The 23584-nt window shown below is 51.0% G+C and overlaps 2 protein-coding genes across 2 annotated transcripts; both read right to left on the reverse strand.

Moving 5' to 3' along the window:
• Positions 1 to 83: 83 nt before the first annotated feature.
• LOC100907773 (uncharacterized) lies at positions 84 to 7875 on the reverse strand. The gene is made up of 8 exons (XM_029111421.1): positions 7607 to 7875; positions 5659 to 5821; positions 3321 to 3430; positions 3037 to 3132; positions 2578 to 2682; positions 2242 to 2492; positions 650 to 833; positions 84 to 436 (listed from the first exon to the last, which is right to left on the reverse strand). The coding sequence occupies exons 1-8, from the start codon at positions 7655 to 7657 to the stop codon at positions 194 to 196; spliced, it is 1203 nt and encodes a 400-aa protein (XP_028967254.1). The 5' UTR covers positions 7658 to 7875; the 3' UTR covers positions 84 to 193.
• A 1893-nt stretch (positions 7876 to 9768) lies between these two features.
• Positions 9769 to 21853, reverse strand: LOC100907914 (organic cation transporter protein). Its single transcript, XM_003737570.2, has 9 exons — positions 21560 to 21853; positions 21216 to 21459; positions 20947 to 21115; positions 11827 to 11974; positions 11643 to 11740; positions 11315 to 11529; positions 10506 to 10687; positions 10240 to 10388; positions 9769 to 10068 (listed from the first exon to the last, which is right to left on the reverse strand). Exons 1-9 carry the CDS (start codon positions 21851 to 21853, stop codon positions 10017 to 10019), a joined length of 1551 nt encoding a protein of 516 aa, XP_003737618.2. The 3' UTR covers positions 9769 to 10016.
• Between the last annotated feature and the right edge of the window lie 1731 nt (positions 21854 to 23584).

The raw sequence follows: 23584 nt of genomic DNA on the forward strand, positions 1-23584 counted from the left end.
GCGGGCAGACGGAAGATGTACAGTCGATTCGGGAAGAGAACTAGACGGGTTGTTGTATCTGACATAAGTCCCTCATAACAGTCCCTTGCGCCTGTACCCCGTTAAATACGTCTATCGACGACGCCATGTCTTCTGACGTTCTCTGGGGAGGGAGACGACTTGAGTTGAGCAAATAAACGGAAGCGCCGACGACCTATATCGATCGATACAATAATATGGTCATGTCCTTCCAATTCATCCGGACGTAACACTTTTTCGAGTGCGTCACGCACGAGCCCCAATTCCTGCCCACGATGCAATGCCACGTAGGAGAATATAGTTGGTCGAAATCTTGTTTGATGGCCTCGGCGACGTGTTTTTCACTTCCGTATAAACGGATCGCTTGCAACGCCGACTGGACGGCAGTTTTTTGCATCTCGAGAGGCATGTCGGCCGCCTGGAACCGGAGCTCAAGGTTATCTCGGCTGGTATATATGCAAGTCGAGCTGCCGAGGCTGAAGAATGAAACGAGGGGACGATTCACTTCTCTAATTCTTCATACGCGTCGTCAACCGTATACAGCTGCGAAAGATCGAATCCCTCCCTCTATTCGTGTTTGCGCGCTAGAAACATCATGGGAGGTAGGCAATCGAGACTGCTACATACAAACCTGAATCTGCAGTTCGCCGTCGTTCCGCAAGGGCTCGTCTATAATGCTGGTGGCCGTGTTCTGCGCCTGGGCCCAGGAGCGTCTCTCGAGAGCACCCAATCCGCCCACCACTCCATTCAAACTCATCGGACGAGCTCGCACGGCGGCCGAATGAACTGAAGGCGCTCGATTGATCGGTGAGCCGCTGAAATGGACAGAGCGCTTTCATTCCGACCGTGAGACGACAGAAACAAAACGACTATCGACAACTGGATCGAGATGAGCGACGATCGGCGATATGCATGCTCGCTCGCCCGCCCGCCCACACTGTCGTCCGGTCGATGGTAGAGAAGCGAGACCTGGAGGACTCACTCGAACGATGCATTCCAAGACGGCCATCGTTCTTTTGACGTGAAAACGTCTTTACCCAGGCTCGGGTGACCTGTTCGATGTACTTCGTCATCCAAATAGCCATAACTTGTCGCACTTTGCGGTCTTATATCTCGATCCTCATTCACGCTGGCCGCAAACTGATTCCTGTATCGAAAGGGAAGTTTCCGGGATTCCACTCTGAACGAGATCCTGTCGCGAAGCGCTACATGGTTGCTCCATGATTTCGGTTTTTCTACATACCCCTCGATCAAGCTCGGAATCTGATAAATAATAGTGAATTCTAGGCTTCTCGTGGGGTTTTGAGAGGAGAATTTTATATATGGAGCTCGATAGGGAGGAAACTAGCAAGATGCAATAGTTCTACTCGATTATTGAGGCGAGGTTCTCTAGACATTCCCTCGAAACTCTTCGTTTCCGAAGCTCCCCCAATGTGGAATGATTCGGTCGACTAAACAATGAAGTTTGCCTGAAAACGACGTCTTTGGACCTCGAGGACCTCGAGTCTGTCGCATCGTTATCGAAAGGTTCTCAATCTGGGAGCGCTGGTCTATGAGATGTTGCTTCTTCAGTAAAACAATGCTGTATCAATCCTTTCATCCAAAGAATGTCGACGTCATTCTCATACGGGTCTGCGCCTTGCGCGTCAACTCCCTCGACCGTCCGATTTGGAAGCAAGCTCACACCAAGCTACATCACGAAAGTGATTGCACGGAAAGCTATCGCTCGTCCGGTTCTCACGAGGTAGAATCCTCGCGAATTCACCCACCGGAAACAACTTCGCCACCCATAACCATCCACATTCCAACACACTATGGATTCCATGTCCGTCGATGCTGAGTCTGACTAAATTCTCCGATGAACGACAACAACAGTAACCGCGGCCTCTCATCAGCTGCAAGGAGGAATCCGCATCAAAAACAGCACTGGACCGAAATCAATCTAGCCCATGCGGTCGAATAAGGCGGACCGATTTTATCCGCCGGCAGTCTTGATTGGCCGGAATGGATACCTTTCAGGCACATGACGCATGAGAAATTTCGTCCACCAATACCCTCAAGACGTTTTCAGGCATGGAACGGTGATGTCCCTGACATAACCTAGACTGAATTTTTTACTTGGAGCCTCCATACATAGAGAGCTATTTTCTCATTTCATGGAGTTTTCCCGCGGCTGGCTCTCGGGTTACCATTGTTGTCCATGGGGCGCGGAAATATGCTTACATGAAGGAGGCAGGAGAGCTCAGAGGGTATGCGGAGCCCGGTTTCGGGAGCGTCGAATAGGCTTTTTCCAGAGTGTCCGGCTTAAGCTCTTCCATTCGTTCGGAGTACATTTCGCTGTTGTACTCGCCATACATGTCGCCTTTCTTGCTACGCTTGTAGAAGTGGATGATGTTCGCCACCGAATAGACTCGCAATCCTGTGAGGAAGCCCACGATGACGGAAACAACGATATCCGTGGTCGCTGTTGATGACTGCACGGAAGAGAGGGAAATTTCATACACAGCCCCCAATAACCGATGATATGAGCAGGGAAAGAAATCCCGTCAGAATTCTCACCTTCAAAGTCGCCAACCTGAAAGCCGCGATCGCCGGATAATGCTCAAAATCTGCTGGAGAGGGAATCCTCAGATCAGAGGGGTACTGCTTGTCTCTAATCAGGAACTGAAGAAAATAGGACAGTTGTCAGTCATCGAGCAGCGGTGACAAGCTCCCTGGAAAACTCATTGACGACGCGGAACATGCCCTCATTCACAACTCCCGTGGTTGAAGCCGCCCCGCGAGTCGGGCTTGATGACTTCACTCACGGAAGCTTCCACTATGTGAGCATGGCACTTCTCTTCGTTCGGGTTAGGTAAACGACATCGTATTCTGTTCAAGTCGATGAGAATTTCGACAGCGGCCGTGGGGAGAACCAGAAGGGCGACTTTGGAAACCGTTGGCCCAGGTACGCGCTTGGGAGTTCCCAGAAAACGATTCGCTGCAGCGCTGCGCCATTTTAATTTAGAATGCACTCACCATAATGATCCTTAGCAGGATGAAGCCCGCGCTCGCCGCAATATCGACCGCAGCGAAGATTGACAGCAGCAGAACGGTCCGGAGCGGGACGCTTCCCTGGAAAACTAGAGTTTGGATTGGAATGCTCTGGCAGACTCAGCCTCAAGATGGAGGGAGGGGGGAACGCATCCCAGAAAGTTCACTCGGGCCTGAATGGCGAAAACGGGTCGATGGAAGGAGGAGCGATCGGAAAAAAACGAATGACAATGCTCTGCTCGCCCGTCGACGTATATTCTGAGACTCACATCGTCCTTAGCCTGTTTGAGGGCGAATACCATCCACCACCAAGATAAGATGTATACGAGAACGAAAATGGCACTCAATATCAATATCGTTCGGGATGCGGTGAGTTCGCCTGAAAAGGGAATGGATATATATCATGTTCGGAAACCAAAAAATTAAGAGTGATCCAAGGTCGCGGAATGACCGAGCGAAGTCCCCCGCAAGCTGTAGACATTCAGTGGATGAGTCGTCGTGAGCCTGCGGCACCACCGGGGACGGAGTGTCCGGCACACGGGGCTTGTCAGGAGAGTGCATCGGATTTTTTTTGGCTTCATTTCACAGCCTAGGATCAGCGAGCTAGAGCTGCAAGACACCGCGACTCGAAGAAATTAATTTCGAAACTGATCGAGTCGATCTCGGGGGAATCGTTGGCTAGACGAGTCCAAAACCGTCAACTTCAGCGCTCCTCCTCAGAGCCTGACTTGTATTTTCAATCGAGCGGCTACTTAATTGGAAAGTTCTTCCCCATTTCCGTGGCCGTCCGCTGACAGAAAAGCCCGACGTTGACAATAACGTCATCTTCCGAAGTCGATGGCACTTGAGCCATTTGCCGTCAGCTCCGTCGGATCGGTGGCTGGCGGGCTAGTCGCTTGGTCGCTCGCCTTCTGGCGAACGATATCGTCATGTTAACTCGGCCATCGCATCAGGACGATCCGGTCGTGGCTCCTTTTGCCACAGTTTCCGCATCGGTTTGTCTAGTCGGGCGGAACGCCAATCGACTCCTGCGGCAGCAATGTTTCCCCTGTAGATGTCTCGTTCTTTCTCCCCGTGGCAGAAGTTGCTTCTCGCGCCCGCTCCAAATGTCTTCGGATTTGCTTGCGTGGATCTCAGGCCAGCGATATCTGATCCTGCCAATTCGATCTTCACAAAGCGAGGTTTCGTGTTTTTCGGGGAGCATCTGCTTCCTTAATACCTCTCATCGGATTGGAAATCGAAAAGGAACGGCATTCGCTCCGGACGACTCTTGACTCTCCTCGCTTTCGGAATTACGCGATCAGTGGGAGAAAATGTTTTCACTTGGCTGAATTTTCCTACCGATGTAGATAATAGAAGAACGAATGCGGGATGTCCGTGCGCTCAGATCGGTCTTATCACGACGATGGTTTCACGACGCAGGCGGGAGAGAATCGGAATCGCGCTGATTAATCTGAGCGAAAAATTTGAGCATCCTGAAAATCGTTCCGGAGACGCACATGACCGGAACCGCTTGTAAGCGGTGCTCCGGTGTTTGGGAGAGAGACTGTGCGGTTCTTTGAACATTATTATTCAAACGACCGATGAGCCCGTACAAGCCGGATCGTAGTCCGCTCGATATGACTCAAGTCCATGAGATATTCTGCATATCGTAGCTTCAATGTTGCGCAACATTTTTTTCTTGATATTCCGGGCAGCGGGAGCCGCGGCTGAACGTAAGGGGAGTTGTTCCCTTTCTGACATCCGTTATCATTGGTCGGAACGACGCCTTATCTGATTTGTGTCGCTAAAGCATTTCCCGTGTATGGGGAAGGATGACTGACTCGCAGTTACGATTCGCAAAAACAACGCTCTTCCGACATCTACGACATTCGGACCCGAATGGTGAACGCTCTCGATGCGTGACGCCGGATCGAGACGATTTGAGCTATCTCCTAAAACTCGTAGCGCTCGTTGGATATTTACACTCTGAGTTAAAGTTGAAAGAACATCAAAATTTCCCATCGAATCTTAACGGACGAGTCTTTTCAATTGATGGCCGGATTTCTTCTGCGGGGCTTCCCCGTCGGTTCCGGCTGCTGAACCCGACGCTGATGCCGGTGCAGCTGGAGCCATTGCTTTTGTGAAGGAGGTCCGTATTGTCGGAAGTCGATTTGACGCAGCACGGGAGGCCGACAGGCTGCTCATTTCTGAAGTTGACGCTCACGATTGCCGCTCTTTAGACGAGGGGCTCATTCTTTTGCCTTCGGACATCCGAGAAGGGAGACGCAACGATGACGAGCGAATCGGATTCGCCACGTTTTCGGGACTCAGTCCGGAGGAGCGAGTCCTTCCAAGCGGGAAATTCTCGACTTCAGCTTGATCGTTGCAACAGCTTACGTAACAAATCGCCGACTTCCTCGAAGCTGAGAAATGCGTTTCTCAGGTGTTTTGATCCCGTCTTGCTCATTCGCTTCAATCCGATCCCATTATAAATTCCACTCATCTCGTGTGCTTCCTCGAGGTTCAACAACCTGAGGTGAACTCCGCGAGTATTCGCGATTGATCTTTCGGAGAGCGTCATAGATAGTCTGTCGCCAAGCGACAGAAAAAAAAGCTTCGACTCACCTATGAAGATGAACACGTCCGTTCTGAGAATAGATCTGTTCCCTTGAGTCAGATCTTCGAATTGTCCCAACCAATCGATCTCGACGACTTTCAAGAATTCAATTTCTCTCGAAACCTCCATCAACCGCGCTACGATGAGAATCAATCCCAGAATCGATAAGCCCTGCAAAATTTGAAGCAATCTTGAATGCAAGGACTCGTCTCAACACGAATTCTCCCTCGCGCGGGCGATTCCTTAGATAGAGCTGAAGGAACCATTCCCACGGATTCCTGCCTGCTGGGAGGAGCCTCCGGGACCGTTCGATTTTCTTCTCTCGCGTTGGATCGACAGAGGATCTATGAGATGATCCGAGAAAAAAAATGAAAAAATAAGTCCGATCACGGCGCGGCGCTTCTCATCCACGAATGCCTTCTAAAGTCTAGGGCAGCCGTATCCGAACAGGGATCCGCTGCCTCATTGATAATCCGCTGGAAAATGTCCCGGGGTATTCTACGATAGTTAAGTGTAGGTTTGAGGACGACTCGTAGACGACAGGTGAAAAGACGTTGAATTTATCTCGAGGAAAGAGCCGCGATTTACTCGCGGAACGTCCGGTTGGCCGAGGGGACATCGAAATATAATAATAATAATGATAATTGAATACCGCTGGGCCAGACGTCTGGTACGAAAGTTTAGATCTCATCTTCGAAAGTGAATAATACGGTGATGAGGAAGCATTGTGGGACTCCTCCTGTAACCTGAGCGATTCAGCTAAGAGGACTATTGGTGCTCCTACTGCTCGGGCTTCGTCTCCCCATTTATGAAGACATTGTCGAACAATACTCGCACTTGGAAAGTGAGATGGATCACTATGGTGGTGCCGAGTTGCGAAGAGAAACGATCAAGACGCAGATGGTGTGAATTCCTCGTCAACATACCATTGTGGTCACCACGCGTAAGGAGCCATAACGTCTCGTCTCGCGTCTTTTGCTCTCAGTCAGTTCTGTCGCTCATGGTCCATCTTCCGGAAAAAGCAAGCCTTCAATCAAATATCGATCACTCAACTCTCGCCAATGGATCAGCCCGATCATGGTACTATAACGCCGCTGACTCAGTACACCGGTGGGAAAATCGGCTTAAACTCGTTTCGCGGGCAATTCCATGCGATCCGTGAGAACAATGTCGTGCTCACTGGACAAACCAAACCAGAACAGCTGACAAAATGGAGTTGCAGCCGGAACGAGAACTCTCCCTTCGGCATAATTGAACGGTCCTGTTTGGCGAAAGTGAAATTCTTCTTGAGCGGACTAGTGTGCAGCTGGACGAAGACTCATCCCGTTTGAAAATTAGCGTACATCGATCTGGGTCAGAGCAGGGCGCTCGTCGGGTGCCAAGGTTTTTCATGAAACGCTCTGTGGCGTAAAAACGTTCGATTCCGTCTTTTCATTGTTGTTTTCACCGATGTTTTTTTTTATACCAGTGTCCGTCTAAGGGAAGGATCGCCACTTGCTCGGCTTCCCGATATCCCGAGCGTAGATCACGAAGGGAAGCGACATCTTAAGCGCCTCATTCTTCGGGGCTTATGTATAGGTGATTCGGACAGTAGACGCTTCTCAACGGTCTTGGGAGACTTCAACGAAGACACTTTTTCTGCTTCTCGGAATTCCCGAGTGGAGGATGACCGAATTCCATGGAGGGCTCAAGCGAAGAAAATAATTTACCACAGACTTCGAGCATCAGCAGAACGTTGCCGAAGAGGGACGAGAGACGAGACGATGTAAAATCAATGGGGGTGGAAAACAAAAATTGGAATATGGAAAGTCCGATGTTTAGGCTCACAGACGAGGGGATGCCCCCCTCGGTAGGCCGGTGAGGAACCGTCCCCCCTTTCTTCCTCCTAATCGAGATCCGAGTTCATGAGTCCGTCCGGCCACCAGTCCTTCTAAATCCTCTCTCTGTATAGCTCACCATCGAATACTTGCACGTCTGGATGACGGCTCCTCGTAGATCGAGAGGCATCGTGGTACGGCACCAGCCGGGAACACCTCAGAAACCAGAAGAGATATCCGCGCACCGTTCTTATGAGCTCTTGATTCGGCTCGAATTCCCCACCATTTGGGAGTCCGGGGAAGAGTTGAAGAACTCAAACACAGCTGGTTCACGCACACCGCATTTGAGACAGTAGCTAGAAATCGTACCAAAGAAACGAAGCGCGCCTCGGTACCCGGACCCCGCGGCTTCTTGCGAAAGAGAAAGTGCTCTTCTGCTGGACAGTGCAGGCAAGGGATGCGTCGTCTCTTGCCATCTTCAGCGGCTATCGACACGGGTCTCGCTTCCTTTCACGTTTTTTCCTCCTTCTTCTGATTATCAGAGCCGAAGGGAAGCGTACGTACTTGACGGATTCTAGAAAACCGGCGAATTCCGATGTCAGCGAAATATCGAGCGGTTCCGTTCTGCTTGGCGCCCAGAAGAAACTATCAATAACGAACATTTGTCAAATCGAAACGACGGCCGTTCCGAATGCAGGAGGAGCATCTGGAGCAGCGGCAGTCCTGAGCGTGGATGCGCGAGGTGCACTTCCTTCATCCAGTTTCGAATCCTCAAGGCTGGGAATCCAACGAGAATCTGAGCTCTCGCAACCTCTATGGAATGAATGTTCCGTCTGCGGGTCAGCCGCGGATCTCATGGAACCGAATAGATGACGAGTCTTCCGGGAGCGCAGGAGACACGAATTCCGCTCCTTGTCGATGAAATTGGCAGATTCATGATCTGAAAGCGTAATACCGCAGCTCTGCGAGGATCTCATGCGCGATACCAAGCACTTAGGCCTCGATGTCCGGATAGCTAGTGAACCGATAGTCAGCTCAGCGCTTTTTTTTCATGCCGTCTGCGGTTTTCGCACGGATTACTCCGGCGGATCCGTTCGCTTTTGATCCTCTCCAAACGAGTATGAGCTGGGAACCAGAGAACCACGAAATTCAGGCCTCCTCGAGGATCGCCATCATGATCACGACTTGGGCGGCATTCGGAACACGGACGATGAAAACATCTATGGATTTGCTCCGGAGTTGAGGATTTTGAGAACCAAATGGAAGGCGGTGAGATGACCGTATCGTCGTTATAGATGGTTCAGCATCATCCCCCAAGCTCCGATAGCAGAACAGCGCCCGGCCCTGGATCGGTCAATTATCGCCGCACCCATTGGGTAGGCGGAGGTAACGAGCAGGGATTCAGCTTGACTACATATGTGACCGAGTCAATGATTTGGATGCGCAAGTTTCGTTCCGTCAACTCTCTAGTGTCAGCTAGCACAGAATAGATAATCTGTATTCCGGAGCCCGCGACTTCCTCCAGAAGAAGGGTGGAAATATTGCACGATTTCACCGAGTAGCATACAAACTGACTCATCCCGCCATCCTAGTAAGCGCGGAGCGTGCTAGAAAAGTACCTACCTGGAAGTGAATATTCAAGCGGTTTCCTCGTTTCATGATAATTTGTCCATCCGGACTTCGAAAGCATTAACTTTCGTCCCGCCCGCAGATGAACAGCTCTTCCAAGCGGAGCTCACGAGCCCAAAATTGAGAACGTGACAACGCGATGCTTACGATTTAATCGTCGATGGAGTCGAAAAGTCGAGCCACTCGTGAAACGACAAAATGATTGTTCTGCTATGAGAATCTCTCAGATTCGCCGAACGTCGTGGCAGCGTAGTCTGAGCTCGCTTTCGCTCTGAAGTAGACTTTCCATGTGGATAGGTTTTTGAGGCCCGGACCTGCTGATCGCGACCAACTATATCCAGAACACCTTGCTCGAAATACGTCTCGTCAATCGATATGAGAAGATCATCGTAGCGTGTCGTGACTTGGTGCTACCCTTATAAGAGAGTGGAGAGCCGTCCATCGACGAAATTGCCTACCCTGTGTCTTGGATGAGGGTATCGCCCACTTTTATCACTACGTTCCGCATGCTTTTCTGTTCTATTGTGGCGTCCTTCCGCGAAAATTTTGCGATGTGTCGGACTTATTTCAGTGTCCTCAATCACACGAATCTATAAGGCCTCTGAATACTATAGGAGGCTCCATAGACTCCATAGCGCAGGACAAATGATGAGCCACGAAAAGTCGATCAGGGTCTCAGGCAGCGTTTTATGCGTCAGTTGGAGATAACATCGACTTCAAGCAGGATCGGCCCTAAATCTATGAGGTGAAGACGCGACGCAGCTCGGTCTCGGAGCTGCAGAGCAGGGGAGAGCCCGGTGAGAACTTCGCTCCCCCGCAGAGTTGTGACTTCATCGATCTCCCTTCCTCCAACCTGGTCATACGTGGCGCTGTGTTGTTCGTCACGATCCCGAAATAGAACGAGGTTCTGATCGCGGACCTCAGAGCTCCACTTTCTCAGCTCCTTCTGTCGTCTCGTCTTCTATTTTTCTCCTGGAACGGCGAAGCTCGGTCATGCAAGGATCCAGAGCCTACCCCCGTTTGGGGTGAGTGATTCACGTCCCGTATGGCCGTGGAGCGTTTTGTATGATAGGAGGCGTGACCTCTCATTCGACACTCTGTCCTAGGAATGGGGAAAATGTCGATGTCAATAATTCTTCTTACCCTTTCCCTCTCAGGAGAATCTTGCATTCTTCAAACGTATCCGGGAGGACTCTTCCGTGCGTTTCCGGAAAAACGAAAGAAAATGACAAGCCGAGAGCGCAGAGCGAGACGTTTATGGCTATCGGTACCCAGTCGTACGTCATTTTTCCCTAGAAAGTTGCGAAATCCACAATCACAAAAGCGAGCGATTGAGTCGCAATGATGCAATACCACTAGCTGAAAAAGAGGACGAGCGGAGGAGGAAAACATTTCGCGTAGTGTCTTACAAGAGTTTGGAGTAGGGGTGCGACGACTGCGCTGATTCGTGAACCAGTATGAACCACGCCACTGATCAATGATCGCACGTGGGTCGGATAACACTCGCTGATTTGTACGTAAAGAACGCTCCAGGTCACCTGTCCAGAAAGCTTCGCAATCGATGTGAGCGTCATGCGGATCCCGGTTGCGCCTGGAACGCGATAAAAATGTCCAGTTCGTTCCATTCGATTCGAAAATCTCTTAGCACACATGGAACTCCCTGATGAGGACGCCCGTTATGGGGGCGAGGGGTGCCAGGGGTCCCAAGAGTCTTCAAGAGTCCCAAAGGAGAGCTCATCGAACCCGCCAAAAAAACGCTTTCGAAAAATCAGTTATTCAGGCTTGCGAAGCCCCCCATGACGGCACAGCGACTTGAGACTGGTGGCAGGAAAAAACATGATTGTCCAACGCGTGACCACTTTAGAAGCGGCGCTTCTATAGGCTCAGCGAACTTCTTGAGCAGTCTTGACGAAATCCCTGCTCCATCATTATCACGGGCGTTAAAAAGCAGCGCGTGTCGAGCCGAAGTTGTCTCGTTCATCCTCCAATCCATTGCCGTTACTTTTTCGGCTCGGGAAATTGTAAAGCGGGCTCGATGAATAATTATTTTCAAAAAATATTCTGAAATGTTTGGGCCCCGCTCGCAGAGTATGTCGATTAGTACACCTTTGAGACCATCGGCATTCACATGAGAGACATCATGCCGAGTGATGGATATCTTAAGAGAATGGTTCGTCCGCTGGAGAAGCTCCTAGATGCTTCCAGGAATAAAACTCACTCTCAGGTGGAAACACCAGGGCACACAGGGACACGATGATCGCCATGTACGTTATAGGGTAGACTGGGTTACGTCTGCAGTATTTGACGACGAAATACGAAACGAGACTTATTGGAGCTTCACTCAAAGCCATGAAGATCAAGTTGAAGTAGGGATTCGTTCCGATCTCCACGGTGTAGTACATCAGATGATAGTAGATGAAAACGACTGTGCAGCTGAAAAACCGAGGATCAGGCTCCGGGAGAACATAACGCGGAGAAGAGGCTCCAGCTGAGAAATTCATCGTGGAATAGGTAGTATAGTAGCTGCGGACAGATGTCTTACTCACTAATTTATGAGACATGCAACGGTTAGACGAGCTATTTTGAAGCCCCTGAAAAGATCAATTATGGACCCCCGCGTCCTATCCGCACGGTTTTTCTCCTCCTGAAATAATCGGAATATTTCGTTCACAAGTGATCTGCTCATCTCATTTTTGAAGATGATGGGAAATCATTAGCAGGAGGACTCACTGCTTCGAATTTTTTTCGCGCTTCCTCTATGGCGGCATCGACGTCGATTTTCTGCAAGCCATTTTTGTCGACGATTTTCTTCAGGATCACTGCGGCTTCATCGTATCGTTTCATAGAGACGAGCCATCGCGGAGACTCATCAAGGAACCTGTCATTCATTCGGAATAAGAATTATTTTCCTCGAATCTCTGGAATTTTACTCGGATCTAGAGGCTGGGCCCGATGGGCAGAGGGCATCTCGCCTGTCGCGACGATGGATATACATTTAGTATCCGCAGATGTCACAGTCAGCCAGGTAGGAATGCATTCCTGTTGAGAAAGCCAATTGGTTTCAGAACTCGTCGATGCGATTCAACGAATTTCCACTAATTGTAAGTATTCCAGCGGAAAGAAGTGACGCGCAAAGGAGAGCCCGGAGAAAAACGACTTTTTTCTATTTGTCAGGGGACGTTCCGGGGCACCGAGGACAAAAATAGACACGGAACGCCACATTTTTATGCTATTTGTAAGTCTTCTGCGACCTATTTCAGGTATCAACGGCCACAGTTTCTTTCTGCTTCGGACACTCACCGACGGAGCGAGTCACGCAACGAGAGGTGTCTTCATTCCCGCTCGACCGTTGAGGGATCGAACTTAGAAAGTGCGACTCGATGCGAATACGCGGACACTCTAATCTGAAGGAGGGTATCAGTCCATATGATCGGTCGGAGGAGCTTCGCCAAAGGAGTAAGCCCGATCCTCTCGAAAGTGAGATGTATACAGAACATGGGTTGATACGATTCCGTGTGGCTTGAGGGGTCAGACGACCCATGGACTTTCCACGCCTCATCACTCCGGATCAGAAAACAAAAAGGTTGATATGGAGTCGTCGCGTGAGAGTCTCCCCATGATATTTTTACTGGCTCTGGAGAAGATGGCGAACAACACCCTGTGGCCGACGTGAAGTGGACACGAAACGCTCCGATAGAAGTTGCTTCTGAATCCGATTTCGAAAGACTGCCACGGGGCGATTCGACATGGTCGCCCGAGTCGCTGGGACTTCGGTACCGAAGATCTTCTAAGAATTGCGACATGGAGGAAAAATCGAATACCCGTGAGTTTTAAAGGAGGAGATCTCCAGTCGACTGTGAGGTTACTTCTCTTCTTCGCGGACGAGGAGATCCTTTTCTGCACAGGATTTCGTTCGACTGGATGCTCGATGGGTGTCTTCGAAGAGAGCGGTGAATGCATTGCATAGTCAGATCGCTATCAGAGATCGAATCCCCCATCGTAGCTGTCAGAGGGAATCATCGACGCTCAAATCTCCGAGAGTATTCCCCGACTCGGGCTGCCCGCGCCGGGGAAACGCGTCAAACGCTCGGCCTGTGAGAGGAGGGCGCGAGATCCTCTGGTGGACAGGGAGATCGGTGTGCTTTCGCAGAACCTAGTCCAGTGCGGCGTGTCCGCTATAGTGAATGTGGCCATTGATCGTGAGTTCTGTCTCAAGTATAGAACAGAGAGCTCATATTTTCCGAGAGAAATGGCTACTCGCTCCTTTGAGACACACAGGGAATTCCCATCCGCGCTGGGAGACTCTGGATACCCGGCTGATGATTTGTCATCTTCACTTGGTGGAGGTTATTCTGAGTACTCATTCAGTACAAACTCGGCATTCGAACTAATTCTCAGCGGAGCGAAGATCCGTGAAGATCGTCGCCTTAGATGAAGAATCTGACTGATGATATTCGGAGCATGGAATCGCCCTGTCGGTTCCATTCTTCTCATACGCGCGTCGGGGGGTCACACGCATACGCTGGCGATCTGCGTATTCTCAGAGGTCCTGCGCTCACAGGATCAGTCCACAGTTTGAGATATAACGTTGATTGTTTCTGCAGATCTAATGGGTTACCATTCTGAGATCTGCTCATAGCGCAAGAAGTTTTTTTAGTTCAAAACTCCCAAATTAGCTCGGGCAGTGAGCCATCATCTCTGCTCAGCATAGACGCGAACCAAGCGCTAAAAAAACCCTCCGATTGCGTTCCCTACTGATACTGATGAAGCGCTAGTGTACGAACAGCTTTGACCGGGACACTTGGTTGACATAAACAGCGCGAACGGACCCCGAAAAGCGGATATTCAAGAAACGTGACCGCTGCCGTGTCGCCGTCAACAAATATCTCTTATTGCATGAGCGAAAGATCAATCCATCGCCGTGGACGGTTGCCACGGAAGCTGACACTGACCTACCAACTACCCCAGAGCAAGAGACACGGACGGGCGGATGGATGGACGCAGCGACCGACCGACCGTCGAAAGCAGAGGAATGCAAGAAAAGCGATCGATTGCTAATCCTATCGGCCAATCATTTCCGAGCGAAGAGAAGAAACAGGACAGACAGACAAAAGCAACAACACCGGACCCCGAGCTGCTGGGCAACCACACCCGAAGCGTTTGCGAGGGGACTACTTGCAACCGTCCTGGCATCCGTTGAGTCAACGTCCGTCGACGGCGTCGTCGTAGTAACCTTGGTCATTAAATCGGGAGCTGCTGCTCCAGTTAACGAACGGTGTTCTGATTTTCGCCCGGTCCTGTTACTAAAAATAGGCAATAGACCGAAGAAAGAACTGACGGGATTCCACGATCTTGTCGCTAACGGTCGAAGCGAGCGGCCTGTTTTCGCGCGCAACGCTCGGTCCGCGATTCGACCGGCAGGCGGAATAAACGGACGGATGGACGGACGGACGGACGGACGGACGGACGGACGGACGGACGGACGCGGGACGGCTCGCCGGACGTTGTCAGCCCATCAGGATAGCTCGGGCGGCGCGCCAGCGAAGACTGCGGAGCGGGTCGCCTCGGCCGACAGACCGACGACGTAATTGTTAAATAATCGTGGAATGGAGCGGCTAACGAAAGTGGTCGGAACTGCGAATCAAGGTCGCAGGCTTCTGGACCGCGATGGTTTGAGGCCCAACGGCTATGGTGGCGGTGGCGGCGCGGCGGCGGCGTTGACCATTCCGTAGGCAGACCAGCAGTGACTGCAATACTTTCCCTTTCGGCGTAAACGGAGGCGGTGAGGAGTCACCCATGAGCCGTACACACGCCTTAAGCGTGCGCGGATTATATAAGACTCGATGCGGACACCCAGATCATAGTCAGTGAGCGAGTTTAATCGAAGAAGCAGCAGTAGCCGCTAAACAAGCAACCTACCAACAAACATGACCAAGTTCGCAGCTGTGCTCTTCGTCGCCGTTCTGGTGCTGTGCTCTAGCATGATCCAAGTTTCGGGTCAGAGGAAGCTCCTCAAGTTGGCCGCGGCCGCCGCCATCATCCGCGGAGGACCCATCATCCCTCTGCCCGTCAGATACCCGGTGCATGTCCCCAAGAAGGTTATCCACGCCCCCGTCCACGTTCCCGTTCACCACAAGCACGTTGAAGTTGGACACTTCGATCACGGCTACGATCACGGACACGCCGATGCTGGATGGTGGTAATCAGTTTGTGGTGCTCTGAACAAGCTCAAGGATTAGGATTTTCCAGTGGAAAGGCATTTCAGTTTGTGGACGGCGCATTGTAAAACTTTCCTTCATCAACTCCTTCCGACAACGGAAGCGAGCTGAACTGTGAGAGTATGAGCCAAACTCATACTGGGTTCCCTAAGGAACAGCTCAGTGAGCTCCCTCTTGTCATGTGTATATGATCTGTTATTTAATGTGTACAATTGTGAGCGTGTAAGTAAATGTTCGTATGTAAATAAATGTAGTAATTTTATATGTTGTTGAAATGAACACGATGCTCATTCCTTTGTTCGCTTCAATCGCCTCTCAATCGGATACAACTTCGACCTCCGCCTGACGGTGGCTTCCCAGGAGGCGCACTGGGCTCACCCGGTATCTCGATAGCCCTCGTAGCCTCGACTACGTATGCAGAAGAGGAAGCAGCACTCATTTGATCCGCCCGCCGGTGTATTGGCTCGAGTGTCGAGCAGTTCTCAGGCCGAGCTGCTCTTCAACTGCGCGGAGTCGTCGGCGTGGCACCGGTATTCTTGACGGAGGAACATTAGGATCGGGGTGCAAGTCTAACAAACATCTCAACGGAAGATCTGCCTCAATGGGCCATCGCCTCGAGGCACAGACGAAAATGATGACCTCCCGGGTCACAATACTGAACGACCTCATAGGAATGTATATTCCCTCGAGACCCTCTCCGGGATTTAAGTTGCAAGCCGGAAGTGCCCCTCCTATTCTGACAGCACCCAGAGAAGGTTCGAAGATCCGGATGGACTCGGGCTTCTTCGACTGACTACGGAAAGCCACATAGACAGGAAATGAACTGTCAACCGGCAGTTCTTGATCGCAGTCGCTTGGAAAATCCCGGAATCTGTGTCTTCAGTACACATACGACGAGATGTCGGGGGCAGAGCCAACTTTTATGTGCCCCTCAGGCGAACCAATTAACTGGTCTAATCGTTCTTCCTATCAGCGGTCAGACCGAATTCACGGGTATACGAGGTAGGAATCTCGGAAATCGCTAATCGAGGCTCCGTCAGTGTCCCCCGGCTTCGAAACGCGAAGCTCCCCATCCCTGACTGCGGTAGCGGCTGAAGGAGTCAGCGTAACACCCAACGCGATGTCTCAAACCATCAAGAAGACCGTTACTGATACCTAATTTCAGTAACGCGCTGCAGATAGCGAGCCCGCTTATCAAATCCACGAGTCGAATAACACTGAGGGAACAAAAAAATCAAGGTCGCACCCGATCTGACGACCACCGATTTTGACAGTGGCCCGACCGGGAATCGCAGGGGCTATCGGACGACCGCGCTTCATTGCGCTTTGACGATGTCGCATTCCTCCGTCCGTCGGTCGTTCTCGTTTCTTGAACTTCACTCAAAGGCACCTACTTCTCCGATCGTTCAGTTGTCACCGTTTCCCTCGCCGGAAAAGAGACCCATTCTTCGCCTGCTTTCGTTTTCCATAAAATCAGGAGCCGACACGCTCGAACTCCATTGGCAACTACTCTGTGAAAAAGATGAAACCGTGTCCAACTGTTGTTTTCGTGTTCCTAACTCTGCTCTCTGCCCTGCTGGTGCAGCAGAGTGAGCCGAAGAAACTTCTGAAACTAGCCGCCGCAGCGGCCATTCTTCGCGGTGGACCTATAATCCCAATACCTATACGGTATCCAGTCCACATACCGAAGGCGAAGGTCGTACACGTTCCCGTGCACCACGGCTACAATTACGGGCATGGCGGATACGGAGGCTACGGTGGAGGCTATGGCGGAGGATGGTGGTGATTCCGCGTGTCGGTCAATGTGACTGTTGTTGTGTTCAATCGTGATCTCGCCGTGAGTCCGTGTTAGTGTCAACTGATCCGGGAGTCGGTCACTTGTTAAGTCCATTACTCGAGACTACGCAGAGTGTAACGTCCCTCGTCTGGTCGCTGTATCTTGGTCCAGCATGTCACTTGGCGTTTGTTTATCCGTTATCTCGTATTTATTGTATAATAAAATCGTTACCGGATTCGAAGCACGTTTCCCGTCGTGTTCCTGTACGAAATCGGAAGGTAATGATTCTGAGACTCCCCAATGAGGCCGGCCTTCTCCGATCAGTGGCCCGACACTGATTGGGAATTCAATTTTTCATATCGGTGAAATGGTCCATGATCTCTCACTATTCCTAAGCTCCACGGAGGAAGACATCCAAGAAGCCTCACCCGGTACCGCGACAGGAGATAAATTAGAAATCCGCCCCCCCTTCACGGGAGGAGTCTCCCGCTCATGAGCGGATCGTTCCTAGCATGGCTGGTAGCGCTAAACTTCTTCCAAGAGCAGAAGAAATCTTCCAGCTGGGCAGTTCCATCAGAAAATAGTTCTCCCCGATACCGCTCGCGGTAAGGATGGGCTCGCTCGAGAGACCCGGTGTGGCCAGGAAGCTCATCGGATCGCGACCGAGTGGGATCGCGACCATGCGAGCAGCATCCCTACTCTGTCCAACTTTCCTCCAATCGTACTGCTCATCTCAACTCCACTTTTTCTCCCCGCACATCCCGTCTATGGGATGCCCTTCCTCCTCATGTCTTCCCTCCAACGTACGATCCGAAACTCTTCAAATCCAACACTATCCGCTCTCTCCCTTCAGGTAAAGAGCCATAGAATTTTTTAGTGGGTATTATGTACATGAGCCCCACACTCCGGTTGAATTTTCCACTCTTCTGGGTAGTGCGTCAATGCATTTTTTCCTATGGCTCTTTCACCTTTCCCCTCAGTCCCCCTCCCCCTTTTCGCACTCGCAGTTCCTTTTGAGAATTATAGGGTCACCCCTTTGCGAGCTGCTTCACCAAAAAAAATGTGGAGACACGGTCGTCCCTCAACGCCTAACTATCCCCCGAACATCGCCGAAAGATCCACTCCGGGGGCTGATGAGCTCTCAGTTTCCACCGAGCAAGCCGTGCGGCCAAGCGGTTCTTGTAGAAGCATGCAGAACCGCGGCTCCGAAATTCCCGCAGCTCACGCGACGATGACATTCCGGAACCCACTCACGCGGCGGTTCTCCGGTAACTTGAGAAGAGCACCACAGATATGCTCTCGAGATAGCTTATCGTACGTCACAGTGTCGTAGATCGGCGTGGACTTTGAAACGTGGTAGTATAATCAAGAACGCTCCATTCAGGCGACTCGTGTGCGCCTCTGACTGAATCAATCAATGAGAGGCAGCAGGGGCTGAATGAAAACTTCTCATGGCAAATAGAAATCGGGTAGCGGTCCCTGACTATTATCTATAGAACCCAAGCTCAACGATGCGGGAACACGCTATGAGGTCGATCGGTGTGAATCCTCGAGCACGTTACTGGACCGGAGCCCTTTCATTGAGCCTACTGACAGTCTACCGTAGCCGTCTACGGTAGGCTGCCGGCTCCCAGAGTGGCGGAAAAGCCCAATTAAAGCTTAAATAATCTTTATGCTTCGATTCCGAGGAAATTGGTCATCAAGATACGCCGAAAGAGCAATCGACAACTTGTAGCTTGGACAGCCTTCGTAATTTAGAATGCCCTTTCCGCCGGAGCTTTTTACAGCCCCCAATATTCCAGCGATCGTCGCCTCACGAGAAGGAATTCTCATCCTCGAGAGAGAAATCGTATATCGTGGTCATCAGGGAATCATTTTAAGCGGGTCGCCAGGGCGAGGGAGGCTCCTAAGGATATCCGGGCCGGGAGCACGGTGACTTCGGTCTGGCCGGAGCGAATCCGAATCATCTCCGAGTCCATTAATCGGAAAATGAGAAACATATGCAAAATCTGACGAATCGCGCAGGATCTTTCACTTTATTCACATGCTGACTCATCTTCATCAATCTTTCGCCGCTTTCCGGAGCGGAACAAATCCACGGACACAATCTCTCGGTCACGAAACCTAGTTCCGAAACCGACTCCTCTAGTCCTCAGGCCAGTCCACAATCACACCAGACACAAGTGCCACGGTTGGCAAAATTACAACAAACTCCGACCTGAGCAACACGAACGCACAACCTTGACGCTTGTCACATATTGAGAACGTTGGGTGCAATATAACCCACTAGACAATCGACATGGCACGCAAAGTTTACAGAGATCATCGAGACAGGGAACAACTTGATTCCTTCCCAACAATCATGGGGATCGTCCCCCACATACGGTCACCACGCTCCCTCGAAACCGTGGTTACCGAAATGGTTCAACCCAGGGACATGAGATCCGAATCCATGCAAGGGTCCATGGAGAGAGGTATGAGGGAAATGCGTATCGTGGGGTATGTGCAGAGGCAGGTGATGGTGGGAGGGAACATGGCTGTACGTTGCATGGGGCGGACGCACTGGGTATCTGATGGGCACGGGTATGATCGGGCCACCTCGAACAATAGCGGCAAGAGCGGCCAACTTCAGCAGACCCCGCTGAGCCGCGCATCGCACGCTGAATAGTCCGAGCAGCAGAATGCCTCTCAGTAGAAGTTTTCGAGCACTGACTTTCATTTTGGAGGGGTCTTCCCTAGTGTTCTTCAACTCGGCCGGATAGTACCGCTTCGCAAACGATTCTTCCGGTTCTTATATTTTCAAATTATTGATGCAACAACTCATATCATCTGCCGCCCTCTCTTGAGAGAAAGGCGGAGTTTTCCTAGATGTGGCTTCTCCAGAGGGATAGCCGTTGCTGAAATCCGCAATTGGATTAGCCGGGAGAGGAAAAGTGACTTTCGTTCTCCCACGTGATTCCAATCAGAACCACTCACGCTAGGTGGGGATCTTATGCTTCAGTCAACGCAATCGCTCCTCTTTTTTTGCAATGACGAGAGATTCTGTCAACATCCGAGTCTCAATCGTAACGGCACAAAAGACCTTGAAACGTCTTGATGACCTAGTAGTTGGAAGTTCCACGCGGAAAATTCGGAAAAAAAACTCAATCTGGATGCGAATTCGGCGCAATGAGCTATCAAGATGAATGGAGCAGCGAATCCGAGTAACTGATCACTTTCAGATACCCCGCGTGATGCTCTTTGATAGTTCCATCCATTGTTTGCGCAGAGTGCGGAGCAAAACGTGGAAGAACAGATACATGATGCCAACGAGCGAGTCGGACGGGCTGTCATCACAGTCAACAAGATGAGAGATTCTAACATCCTCCTCAGACCGATCAACGAATGATCTTTCGGACGTGTAGTTATTCTTTGAATCACACGAGAACCTTCTCAGCTCATTCCCTTCTCATCTACGGGCAGCCTCAGGCAGAATCAGTAAATCTCGAGTCCATTACCTGGCGCCGACTTCGATGGGAGAAACGACCTGACTCCCTAATTTCACACCCTCTCCGCAATAACCGGGGATTCAACCTGAACGATTTCGCTCGGACAAACCGATCAAATTCGAAGGTTTGCTCGATAGTCCGTGATTCGAGAGAATTCCATCTGTTTAGATGGTCGATGCAGCTGAGCAACCAATTTCCCTAAGCCTTCGGCTGTCACACAGTTCTTTTTCAAGTCTGATCGATACTTCAGGTAACAAATTTCTTGCATCGATGTCCATGCCTACTAGAGCAGCGAAGCGGAGCTCTTCACGAGCTAAGCGCGCGGTTTATGAAAATTAAATCGTACTCGATTGGGAGCCGAACTCACCAGACCCACACCACGAAGAGCACATCCGGTAGAGCACTTAGGACTTGGAGGTACCTCCAATCTCTGATGTTATAGGTGATCACAGGATACATAATCAATCCGATGAACCACCCGAACTCTCCGCTCATGGCGACCATGGCGCGCTTTTGAGCGCCAACCGACTCGATCGCTTGGAAATTATGGAACCCAGGAATTAATGTCAGGCATCATAATTTTTCCCACCCCAATATTCTTCGAATGGCATCTGTCAATCTCCGGATCATACTCACCGAGTGTATAGGTACTCGCCACTACCGCGGAAGTGAGGAAGCGGAAGAGAGAATATGCCCAGAACGAAGTGGTGAAGGCCGCAGCCAGGCCCGTGATGAGCGACAGAGTGTGCGCGATCAGAATGCAGCGTCTCCTCCCGTACCAGTCGGAAACCATGGACACGAGAACCGACCCTAACATACCTAACATCATGATACTTTGAGAGGTATCCGGTTGCCATTCCCTACCACACACGGCGTCCCACTGGAACACATAGCATAAGAAGTGCATTTGAGTTCGGGATCAGCTCCGCTCGACGATCCCCAAATCTGACAATGCACGTGACGAGTGAAGACGGCCTCACCTCTTCGATGAGGGTCCTTCGATGGTAACTGTGGTCGTATTCCCATGCATTACAGGGGACACTGACGTTCTGGACAACATCTAGCACGTTGCACTTGAGATCAACTCCTGAATTCATGGCTCTCCATTCATCCACCGATATCGAGCTGTTCGGCCGAGCGCACCAGTAGTCGAGATTTTTCGGTGAGGTGAACTGATTGGACATGATCCGCCACGGATAACCGAAACCTCCGAAGGCATTGATGATCAGAATGGGATAATGCCATGGACCCGTTTGCTCGAGGATGTGCTCCATTATGTTACAGCTCACAACTTCTCCGCGCCACAAAAAGGCTTCGACGAGCAGTCACAGATCGAGAAGCGATTGCTCGCGCAGGGATCGAGGGCAAAGAGAGCGTCGTCGCAGCGATGCGGCGCAGCCGTCATCACGACACACCGTGAACCGCAAGGGATTAGGAGGGAGTCCGTAGCTTCTATTAAGTGGGGCAATTGAGGATGCGACAAAGGACGCAGGAATGAACCTGGGCAAGGATCGTCCTCCCTCCGTCCCACACCTCAGATTTTAGAACAATTCTTTTCGTTCTGTCGGCTCGCCACCTCCCCGAGGATGTGACTCTTCTCCATTGCTCGCCTCTCTCCATGAGCCGCATCCATCCGCGTCCACAATTGAAATCAAGCCGGCATAAGCAATCCGTCGTTGAGTGCATGTCACCTCTTCCCTGGTTCGAAATCTTCCCTACACTCTGAAATTATAGAGTTTTCCCGCCGCCACCACCCGTAAGCTCAATGAGGATCATGGAGACCCAGGCCAGGAAGAAGCTCCGTTTCCCGTAGTTTTCGATTTCATCGTTTACGTTCGCTATGTCAAATCATGCCGACAGCTCATGGCCGACATCAGATCCCTCTAACTGCACATCCCACGGAAGCAATAGCAGTTCAGCGTCTCAGGAGGTTTTTCCAAGTCTTTTTGCGACACCGGCTTCGCTTGGAAAATAACTTCTCATTTCAAAAGTTCAATCAGTAGCGTGTTGACTTGATCCATCTAGATCGGAGAACAAACGGTATTGAACCATGAGAGATCTTTCTCAATCAGAAGTTTCCAAAGCTCGCTGTGCAACGATCCGCTAGGTGGAGCATCTCGCCGCTTAATCGTGATGATTCGCGTGGGGAGAATGAGCTCACCTTGAAATTCTGCTTGAAAAACGTAGCCGATTGTTTATCATTGGAGCGTTACAAGAGGCGGACCGCTTGAATCGCATTTCGGGCGGTGATGGTCTTTGATCATGATCGAGCAAAAAGCTTGAGGTCGTTACGATGATGGTCTCGGGAGCACATGATTTTGCCGGAACATTCATAGCTCAGAATCTATAGCCGGTATCTCGAGTATAGGCACATGACCGGCATCAACCAGGCGATCGTGAACGCCCTGAACGCTGGTGAAGAAAACCTTCCTTCGAGCCGAGAGTCGGAATCCTCGACAGGCGTACCGGGATGCAGTTCGATTCGAACGTAATTTGAGACATCTGCATGCGGAAACCACTCGATGGAGCGATGGAACTCCTGAGTCAATTCCCTCGAATCCTGTTGGGTCCGAGATGATTCCGAGTGCACCAGTCTGCCCAAAAGAAACATTTTCATCTTGGGGGAAGTCTCCGGCGCCTGACCTCCCGGTTCGGATGATCTGTCGTCTCTTCGTCGGACATGGTCCGGGATCTGATTCCGAGAATTCTCGCGGTCGAGGCTTCGGGGATGTCAGAATGCTCGATAGACGTTCCATAGAGCCAAGTTCTCTTCGAAGTCAAGTCCTATTGAATGAAGGCCCATCCTGACTTCCATCGGTATGCGGAACGTGTAGTGATAGGTTCGGGAAAATCCGGCATGGTGGCACGCATCGCCGCGCGCCGCTGTTAGGGAGCCGAAGGAGTCATCAGCATATGGTCTTAGACTTCCATGGGATTATGTTGGGTGAAGCCGACCTTTGTTTGCTTCCAAAAGGTCGAGGTATCTTCGGAGTCATTGTACTCGT

Source organism: Galendromus occidentalis, unplaced genomic scaffold, assembly GCF_000255335.2.
Source record: "Galendromus occidentalis unplaced genomic scaffold, Mocc_1.1 scf7180000075579, whole genome shotgun sequence".
NCBI lineage: Eukaryota > Metazoa > Arthropoda > Arachnida > Mesostigmata > Phytoseiidae > Galendromus > Galendromus occidentalis.

Excerpts from the sequence above, each read along its gene's own strand:
- LOC100907773 (XM_029111421.1), bottom strand. The coding sequence starts at position 7,657 with ATGCCTCTCGATCTACGAGGAGCCGTCATCCAGACGTGCAAGTATTCG. Across the intron at positions 3,431-5,658 it reads GGACGTGTTCATCTTCATAG|GCGAACTCACCGCATCCCGA; the intron begins GTGAGTCGAAGC and ends TTCCCTTTTCAG. Across the intron at positions 834-2,241 it reads AGCTCTCCTGCCTCCTTCAT|CGGCTCACCGATCAATCGAG; the intron begins GTAAGCATATTT and ends TGTCCATTTCAG.
- LOC100907914 (XM_003737570.2), bottom strand. The coding sequence starts at position 21,853 with ATGGAGCACATCCTCGAGCAAACGGGTCCATGGCATTATCCCATTCTG. Across the intron at positions 21,116-21,215 it reads GGCGAGTACCTATACACTCG|CGATCGAGTCGGTTGGCGCT; the intron begins GTGAGTATGATC and ends ATAATTTCCAAG. Across the intron at positions 11,975-20,946 it reads CTCTTCGTGGTGTGGGTCTG|GTTCCTTGATGAGTCTCCGC; the intron begins GTGAGTTCGGCT and ends AATGAATGACAG.